Source organism: Camarhynchus parvulus, chromosome 3, assembly GCF_901933205.1.
Source record: "Camarhynchus parvulus chromosome 3, STF_HiC, whole genome shotgun sequence".
Taxonomy (NCBI): Eukaryota; Metazoa; Chordata; class Aves; order Passeriformes; family Thraupidae; genus Camarhynchus; species Camarhynchus parvulus.
In genome coordinates, this window is record NC_044573.1 from 86,439,378 (window position 1) to 86,449,016 (window position 9,639).

The 9,639-nt window shown below is 43.7% G+C and overlaps 1 protein-coding gene across 1 annotated transcript; it reads right to left on the reverse strand.

The window, feature by feature from the left end:
- Positions 1-825: 825 nt before the first annotated feature.
- Positions 826-7,997, reverse strand: GCM1 (glial cells missing transcription factor 1). The gene is made up of 5 exons (XM_030944765.1): positions 7,803-7,997; positions 6,046-6,298; positions 4,985-5,097; positions 3,908-4,036; positions 826-1,422 (listed from the first exon to the last, which is right to left on the reverse strand). The coding sequence occupies exons 1-5, from the start codon at positions 7,902-7,904 to the stop codon at positions 826-828; spliced, it is 1,194 nt and encodes a 397-aa protein (XP_030800625.1). The 5' UTR covers positions 7,905-7,997.
- Positions 7,998-9,639: the final 1,642 nt, after the last annotated feature.

Genomic DNA, 9,639 nt, shown 5'->3' on the forward strand with positions numbered 1-9,639 from the left:
GGCACCCTAGTTTTTTAAACAAATGTAGAGAATGGATGGGTCCTGCTGAAATACAGCTTATGGTAGTGGTCAGCAAAGCGGATGATGTATGGAATGGATGCTGAAGGATTCTTTACAGTCTGCAGTGAAAGAAATGAAAAGTGCCTGGAAAAAGCAGCAAGTCACCTTGAATATATACATGCATGAAAGTGGGTCCAGCCCTGCAGACAAGAATTTAGGGCAGTTGGTGTATTGGACACAATCTGGCAATGTGCATATGCAGCTCAGAAGCCCAAACATATCCTGGGCTGCATCAAAAGAAATGTGGCCACAGGTGGAGGAGGAGGAGTCTCCCCATCTACTCCACTCTCATGAGATCCCACATGAAGTCCTGCATCCAGCTTTATAAAACGTGTGTCCAAGGCTCTGCAGTGCAGGCACTTAGGTCTGAAGAGGGACTGCCTGAAGAAGCTGGAAGAGTGCAGAAGTTGCACATGATAGTTGTGATCCTTGAGAGCATCCATCCACACCTTCCACAGTCCCACAGGCTTGAACAAGCTGTGTATCAAGGAGGGTTGAAATGCTACCAAACGAGAATGGCAGTGAGACAATCTGTAAGAGGAGCTGATAGCTTTTATTAGATCCATGAAACAGTGGATGGTGGGAAATAAGACTGTTAAATAAAAAGGAACAAAGACAAGCCATCAGGTAATGAAAGCCCTTCTGGGGCCTGCAAGAGGAGTTAAAGTGAGACCTGTTGTGGTAGCACTTCGACATCTGTGTTGCCACAGGAGTGGAGAATTGGACCATTGCCAGGGGAGGGTGAGCAGGGACATTTGAACAAAGTCATCGTAATGGGTACAGGTTAAAAAACACGTCATTGTTGCAGTAGTTGAGACGGACGTGGTGCCCTCCCCCACCCCTGTGTCCTTCCCTTCCCCGTGGAGGCAGCGGGAGCTGTGGCTGCGGCTGTGCCCCCCTCACCATGGGGCAGGGCCCTCCCTGAGGCGCGGCAGGGGGCGGCACACAGGGGCCGAAGGCCAGCGGGGATTCCGTCCCACAGGATCCATCTCCCAAAGGGCCCACATCAGAGCTGAAGGGGCCATGGCCACCCTCTGCCATGGGCAGGACGTGCTGGGTGCTGAGGTGGGTGCACTGCTGGGGAGAAGGGGCTGTGCTGGGCACGGCAGGGACGCTGCTCAGCCTCCCGGCTCTGGGGGTGCCCCTGAGGGACAGGCCTCGACTCCAGGTGGGTGCCTCTCTGGAGGCCCCATCCTCCCCAGCTCTCCTCAGGAATGGAAGCTGCCCAGAGCAGCTGCTCAGCGTTGGCTCCTGGGAGCTTTTGCTTAAATGTCCCCTGAAATTAGCAGGTGGCATGTGAGCATCCGGGTAGGAAAGAAGTAAAGGCAAAGGCTCCTGTGTCGGCATTGCACCTGTCAGAGACTTGGGAAAGCAAGGCATGGTTAGTAAAACAAGGTGTGGTGTAGCACCTCTCCTCTGTGAGCTGCTTACAAAGGCACTCAACTAACACGATGGCTGGGTTTGATGGCCTTAGATGTCTCTTCCAACCTTGACCATCCTGTGGTTCTGTGAGCACAGGTAACAAAGCAGACGGCATAGCAGAGCCTCCCCCACCATAGTGGGGGTGCCCATGGGCTGTGGGGGCAAACTGAACAGCTCCCAGCTCTTGGCTCTGCTTTGGTTTCACCAGATTTTGCCCAAAGCCTGTTTTACACTGAAAGCACTGTTTAGACATTGCATTCACAGCCCTTTGGGTCCACTGCCAGCGTATTCAGTATGTGCTGGAAGGAACTAAAAATGAAATTATGCTAATACATTTGACACCACAGATTTTTTTCTATGGAGATTGGAAAAGCTGAGTTTTTTAACGCTGATTGTTTTGAAGTGATCTTTTCACTACAAAAATATTCTTCAGCTTTACTAGAGTCTATTTCTAACTAATAAATTTTCCTATCTTTACATTTTTTTTACCCCACAAACAGAAATTTCATTCAGGTAGGGATCAGCACACAAGAATTATTCTTCTGGGTCTTCTGTTCTGGATATTTCACAACTTCTTTAATTGCTCCAATTATTGGATTATAATTATGCAAACTTTAATTCCTTTCAGAACATTCATTTCTAATGAGTGCTTGCAGGTCTTCTTTATAATTCTGCTTTTTCATCCATTTAATTATAGTGGTTTTGCAGACTGCTGGAACAGCAAAGCGCCTTTCAGCTGTTCTCCACTCACCATGAGAAAAAATTCCAACAATCTGGTGTAGGACCCAGCCCACCTTCAGCTACAGACCTGCCATAGATGCCATAGAGAGACCATCCTATAAACCACTTGCTCTATTTTGGGCTCATAGCTTTTTCTGAAGTTCTCCTCCCTGATTTCTTGTGAGCACATTAAAACTGACTCTTTTCAGAATATGTTTTCCAGATTGAACACATTAAAACTGAATCTTTTCGGATTGTATTTTTGCAGATTGAGCAACACAGGTTCTGTGTGACAAATCAGACTCCTGAGTTAGTTGTATCACAGCTAGTTTGGCAAAACATGAATATGATGGGTTATTCCCAAGGAAAACCTGCTGGAGAGCCATGAACTGGAAAACCAATGAGGATAAATGGTTTAGGTCTGACTGTACAGAGTCAAACGGCTGAAAAGCAGGCTCTACTATTATACATTTGTGACATCTTTAGTCTGTTTCTAATCACACACAATTGAAAGTGAAAGCCTCAGGAAGATGTTTGAGGAAGGGAAAGATGAAGGCATGTCTACAGGAAACTTGACCTAAGCAAGTAGGCTGACCAGTAGGCTCAGCTATAAAAGAAAACCACGTGGCTCAGTCATATTTCCTAGGTGGAAACTATTTCAGTGTTCATGGAGACAGAACTAAACCAGTGATAGGAAAAGCATTGTTTTTGTATTTGTTAGACAGTTAGACAGATCAGCTGGTTTTTCTTATGCTTTTGTTCCCAGGCACTTGTGTCAAAAGTTCTGGTTTTTAGTGTCCTCCTGAGTATTTCCAGTAGAAATAGCTGCAGCTTCTACATTCACATTCTATTCAAATGGGTTTAACTTCCTGTACGCACATTTTATCTGCTTCTTGGGTTCCCAGATCCCCTTGCTTCTTCATGTGTCCACTCAAGAAATCTGTCCCCACCCAGAGCAATTATCCCTTCTGTCTGTGGCTGAAAGGGCATGGATTAATATCTCTAATACCAGGTTGGGGGAATGCACCACCCCTAACACATCAAAAGACAAACTGCATGTGAATACTGGTGATGACAACTGAGTTTAACACAGCCTTTGCAACGAAAGTCACTGGGATTCCCTTCATTAGTCATGAGGCAGTCCCAAAGATCTCTGGAGATACTTTCACAAGTGTTTCCACACCCATCAGAGCAGATGTTTTAACATCAATGCTTCACAAAGTCCTTCAAAGCACTCTTCTGCCTTCAAACCAGGCAAACCAGGTACAGGTTATGCACCTTCCCCCTTTCTTGGTGAAACTCAAGGGGAACAAACAGAGGTGGAGCATGCCTTCACCTTTCTCAGTAGTGCCAAGAAATAGGACAAGAGGCAATGGGCAGAAACTTATGCACAGGAAGCTCCACGTGAATGGTGATGAAACTTAGCCTGCCCTGCAGCCCTGCTTTGTTTACCAGTGTAGATGCAATCTCCTGCTGCCACCAGGTGCAAATTTCCTCTGGAGAGGAGGAGCTGGCAGTGGATGACAGCACTAAGGAGAGCAGGATGCTTGGGACAGCCCTGGTCCTTCTTGGCCTGATCATGGGCATGCAGAATGTGGAGATGTAAAGCCTGCTCCCACCCAGACCCAAAGCCCAGATAGCCTACACCATGCCTTGAACCACAGATTGCTTGACCAAAATTTCATTGACCAATAGCAAGAGTTACCTCAATCTTCTGGATTCTTTTTAGTCTTAGAGAAGATGAAGAAAAAGCTGTCTTTGCTTTTTGGATTGATCTTCTTGCTTCTGCTTCTAGTTTTGTTTCTGGACGTGGGTGGTCGTGAGCTCCTTTGCACTTTAGAAAGTAATTATGGTACATTAAAGGTAGAAGCAATCTTGTTAATAATCTTAAGAGAACAGAATTTATACCACAGGCCAAAATCACATATTATGGCCTAATGTAATGCTCTGTATTTAATAGAATTAGGTTCCTGTGAGCTCAAATAATAAGCATATCCCAGATGAAGTGGGATGGGTAGGGTAGAAACCCTTTGAAATCATAAAATCAGTGCACCACATTTATTTGTAGAAGACAGTTCCCCCAACAGAGCCCCAGCTGAACCCCCTGCAGTCACTTTAATTCTTCTTACAGTTTAGACATATTTATCTGAACATTAATTTTCATTGGCTTCCACAGAGAATTAATTTTATCTAGCCTGCACATAAGTGAAAGAGTGGAAAGCAGGCAAGTGGTAATGTTACTAAACCAGGACTACAGCTTCCAGAAATAGTGCCCATTATTTAAACACTTGCATACACTGTGTTCCAGGTATAAGTTACATATAATACATAGATGGCATTTTCCGTAGACAGTCCCTTGCGTACAACCATCTCCTCTTCCAAGATGCCCTCATGATTATGTGCAGTGCCTTGGATAAGGAGAAGACATAATATGGTATTTCTGAGGATTTCTTGGTTCCTGTGTACCTGAGGCAAAACACTTCAAAATCGACACGTTTTCACAGAAGCCTAAATAAAAAATACACCATGCTGTAAAATCATAGTAGCATAGGCTAATTTAGGCTGGAAGGGCCCTCTAGCTCAACCTCCTGCTCAGGCAGGACTAACTTCAGAGTTAGATCAGGTTGCTTAGGACCTTGTGAAAACTTTTTCTCCTTATGGTCATTTGACCTTGTCATATTCAATAACCCCTATCTGTTGGAACAAAAAAATTTGCAAAATAAAACTTAAAATACCAGTCTTTAAAATTAACTTGCATAATGTTAAGTAATTTTATACCAACCTGGAAAAATATGAATTGGCCTTCATGCCTCCAGAAGTTGGTAACTGGGTAACCACCATGGCCTCGGCAGGAAAGGAGCTGCAGTGGTCCATTGCAGTTTGGACAGCATTTCCCTGGAGCAAGGGTAAGGGGAAGCATTTTCTATACAGCACCAGCTAGATGAATCCCATGTGATACAATGGTTCATTGGTGGCAGATTGCTACTTCTGGTTTGGTGCTTAGAAATTACACTGACAGAAACTATGTGAAAAACTTCCAAACATAAGCAAAAATCAATATAAACAAACTAATCATTGGAAGGGATTTATTCTTTATTCTGTCCGTTATTAAATATAACCTTCAAAAATTATTTCTATTACAATGTTATTACAATCTTATCATTTATTTTCATGGTCAGTTTTAGTTTTTCTCTTGTCAGTGTTTGGAATGTCATATGTGTTTCTAGAGAACCTTGTTCTGGCCCTAGTGAGCACCTGAGTAATACCTTTCTTTAGCTAAAATGTACATCAGATCCAGAAATCAGTATGTGCTAGCTCTACTGAGCAATCACAATTGTTTGGAATGGTCTTGTTAAAAATGTGTGTGCAGCTCATGTTCTCTGTTTGCATTGTCTGGCTCCAGTGACGTGACTGTGGGGCCTATTTTCCAGTCATCACAGTTTATGAGCAGCTTCTTTCCTGCAAGACTTGCCTCCTGGGCCAGTGCAATAATGAAGCCAACACTTCAGGTGGGCAGGAACAGCAGGGCAGTGCAGGAACTGCCTGCACTGTGCAGCTTTCTCAGTACCCTCACTAATGGGCCTGAGAAGGCTGGGAACCAATCCCTAACCAGCAAAAACAGAGATTTAAAAATGTTTAGGGAAAAAAAGAAAATAAACAAGCAGATGACTATGCTCCAACAATTAGAAGTGTAAAATGCATTGTTTGAAATCAAGAGTTGCATTGGAATAAAAGGAATTGCAGAAGGAAGGCAGGGTAATCCAAAGGGTATCCTATACTTTGATTTCTATGATGTGTTCACTTATGAGCTGCCATACAATGAACTGCCATGGTTGTACTCACGCTGTTGTTTTTGCCTGGCTTTATCACATATGGCTGGTCTTAGGTAGATCTTCCTCCCATCCAAGGTAGAGCAGTTGTTGCCACAAACCACCACCCCAAGGCAGGACTTTTTTAAGATGCGAGAGTTGTGGTTGTTGGTGTTTCTCATTGCCCAGCTGCTGTGGTGCCTCTGAGCATTTTTATCCTCTGAGCTATAGATATGTTTTACATAGGAATCTGGCCATTCTTGAAACCAGTCTGTCTGGCTCACATGCTGTGAAAAAAGAAAAACAAACCACATTTTAGGCTGGGGAAGCAAAAAGCTTGTCCAGGAGCTGAGCAGAGTTGGACGTCTGCTTGGTTCCTGTAGCCTAGGTGACTCTAGCACCCCAGCAGAAGATGCTGATTGTCAGGAGGGAGCAGTGGAGATAAGACAGGAAAACCACAGATCTTTGTGGCTCCCTGCAGGCCCCAGAGCATTGGGAAGGCCTGGCCAGGAGCTTGTTCTCATTCACCCAACCAACCAAAAAGAATAAAAAACACAAAAAAACCACCCCAGAGCAAACACTATGCCTCAAGGACAACAGAGAAAGGAGCAATAAAAATAAAACTGGGAAAAAAACTCCAAAGACCCAAATCAAATGTGATGTAATGTGATCAAACATCATCACAAATGTGATGTGATGTACACATCACATCAGTGTACATCAGTGGGTACAGTCAATATAGTAAAATGCAGTAAGCTGTAAAGCACCTACCATACCTGATGATGATTTTGAGGGAAAAGTTCTTGTAAGGGATACAAAAGCTTAGTAGAAATTTCCTTTAAATTGCTAATCCCAGAACTGAGAGCCATGGCAGCACTAAGAACATCAACCAAGAAGAGAAAAATTCCCATGCTGCCCTGGTAGCCACTGGATAGCGTAGGGAAGGGTGTCCATGATGCCTCCAGACTGAAGTGCAGGTGAAAGTCACCTTGGGCTGAAAGGCAGGGAAGGGGACATCATGGTACATGGAGGCTTTGAGCAAACAGCACTATTATAGCAGGGAGGAGGCTGGGATCCAGTAAGAAGGCAGGGCTGGGAGCTGAAAGGCAGAGCTGGATGCTGAAGGACTGCAGCAGGAGGAATTTGGCAGAAATATGCAGAGCTGAGGGACAGGGAGGTGACATTGGTGTGCAGGGTGTGTGGGCTTTCACTGGAGAGCATGGTTGAAACTTTTAGCTAAGAGAACTAGAAAAGGACAGAGGGATAGGAAAATCACTCTTCTCTCAGCAAATCTCTGCAAACATGAAGCAAGGTTTCCCTAGGTGCTCATGAAAAGACTTGCCTCCATGTGGGAAGACAGCTCTGGAGCTGGAGCCCAATCTGCAACGAGACTGAATACCCACAGTAGCAAGGCAGTGGTGGGTGCTGTGCTCCCTTCTCAAAAAGCACTACCCAGGGCAAAAAGCAAATCCTGGACAGCTCTAATTAAGTGCCTACAGCAGAAGGCACCTTTTTTCCCTCTGCTTTCTGTGCACCTAATCCACCAGTGAAAACAATGCCTTTGCAGATTTGCTATATTTCATGCATCAACAGCTCTTTCAATAATACATTTAAGGAGAAATGCATGGAAATGTCAATAATTTCTCAATATTCTCTAGCAAAACTCCCCCATACCTTGAGGTGACAAAGGGAATAAGGGCCATGAGTCGTAGATGACTGAGAAAGCATTTAAGATCAGTGGTGGAGGTGACTGGTCAGAACTAAATAAATTTCTATGACACAGGCACATACCTGGGGAAGTTTGATGTCATTGATATCCCAACTCGTCATTTCTCCATGTCGGGAAGCAGAGTCCTCCTGCTCCATAACAGAATCATCTGCACCTTTCAGCATTTTTGAATTCCTTCCCAAAGTTAGCAAGAAAGTTGCTCCTGGCTGCTTTTGAAGTTGCCTGGCTGTCTGCAGTCTCAAGCAGTTTACAACCAGGAAGCTGTTTCCTGAAGCTAAATGATAGAGAGGCTGCTCATTAAAGATAAAAATCAGTGTTCTTCTGCCAGAAAAACTTGTTCCATTAAAAGTTTTGCAAGCCAACAAGGCAGTGGAAAATATAGCTTAGAGATAGCCTGTGATGTTACAGAGACATCATTACCAGCAAGCAAATTGTGCTTGTGGCATCTGATTTGCTTGCTCAATCTCCTCTCATGCCAGGTTTATAGCCATGTAACTCTGCTCACAGGCTCTTCATACATCTGATCCAACCCTGGCTCTGTACTCCCAGAGCCAAACTGACTGAACAGCTCAGCAGCTGTTGAGGGGTCTTTGAGTCACTCCTTACCTGTTACATATTTCTCTGCATGTGACAAAGGTGGCAAAAGAGGGGTCTGCCCCACCACTTCAGAAGAAATGGTGCACCCCCATTTAAAATATTGCTGGTATCTCTGAGAGCTTACCAGTTGCACCAGGGAAGTATAGAAAAGGAGGTTGGGCTGTCTGCATTTTCCTATTTCAATGGCATACTGAAAAAAAATCCCACCAACGTATGTTTGTTAAAACCAACAGGTTTTCCCTGAAATTTTTTAAAGTATGTGGCTGCCCTACTCTGAATTTCAGTGCCAGCCAAGCTTAATAAAATATTGTGTTTGTTTTGTCTGGGGTAGAGTTCATTTTCTTCACAGTGGCAGGTGTAGGGTGGTTTTGGATTTGCTCTGAACACAGGGTTGATAATGTAGAGATGGTTTTGTGTTTAATCCTCAGGGATCCCATGCATGAAAAACTTTGTTTCCTTTGCTAATGAGAGAAAAGGTGAGTCAGTTTTCTTTTTCTGGAAACTGGGAAGTTTCTGTGTTTTCAGGAAGGTCACTGTAGCTATGTCAATTAAGGATTTATTAGAATACTGAGAAGTGAGAGAAGTAAAATCTACCTGATGGTCTAGTACATAGACTTTCAAAAGCATAATGCATTGTTATTTCTGGCTCTGCATATATGTATGGCCCTCAGAAAGTGATTTAGCCTCCATGCCTTAGTTTACTTATTTATAAATACCTGTGATCTTTCTCATGTTAATTATCACCTCTAAAGGAAGACTCTGTGGATTTTTGCAGAGCACTTGAGACATTTGGCTGTTTGGTTCTCTTGGCAGCATAGTCAGAGCACCATTGCCCCATTTTGTGACTCAGATTGTGGGGGAAAAAGAAGCAAAATATCCTCCACGGGAACAGACTCCCACAGAGAGGGCCTGAGTCCCCACCAGACTCAGGGATCTCAATTGAGGGCACTGCACTGGGAGGGCAACCAACAGGTTCAAATGAGATGTTACTACAGAGGAGAAGGGAACACAGTAAATCAGAAATAAAAACCTCTGTAAGAAACATTAGGTCTCCATGTATTTTCCTACTGTGCTACAATGAAAATGGAGATAGTAAGGTCAGGACAAACAAAATACAAGCTGCATTAGAAAACTGAGTTGAATTTGCTAAACAAATCACCCTTGACTACTGTGTGCTCTAAAACATGAATTGATTTGTTACACAATTCAAAATTTTAGTCACATTGCTTTTAAAATTATTTTTCTAAATGAGATGGCTTGGAAATTGATTTTTAATTTTCTTCTTTAGAGAAAATGGAATAT

Excerpts from the sequence above, each read along its gene's own strand:
- GCM1 (XM_030944765.1), bottom strand. The coding sequence starts at position 7,904 with ATGCTGAAAGGTGCAGATGATTCTGTTATGGAGCAGGAGGACTCTGCT. Across the intron at positions 4,037-4,984 it reads GCCAATTCATATTTTTCCAG|TGCAAAGGAGCTCACGACCA; the intron begins GTTGGTATAAAA and ends TACTTTCTAAAG. Across the intron at positions 1,423-3,907 it reads AAAGAATCCAGAAGATTGAG|TCTCTGACAGGTGCAATGCC; the intron begins GTAACTCTTGCT and ends TGCTTTCCCAAG.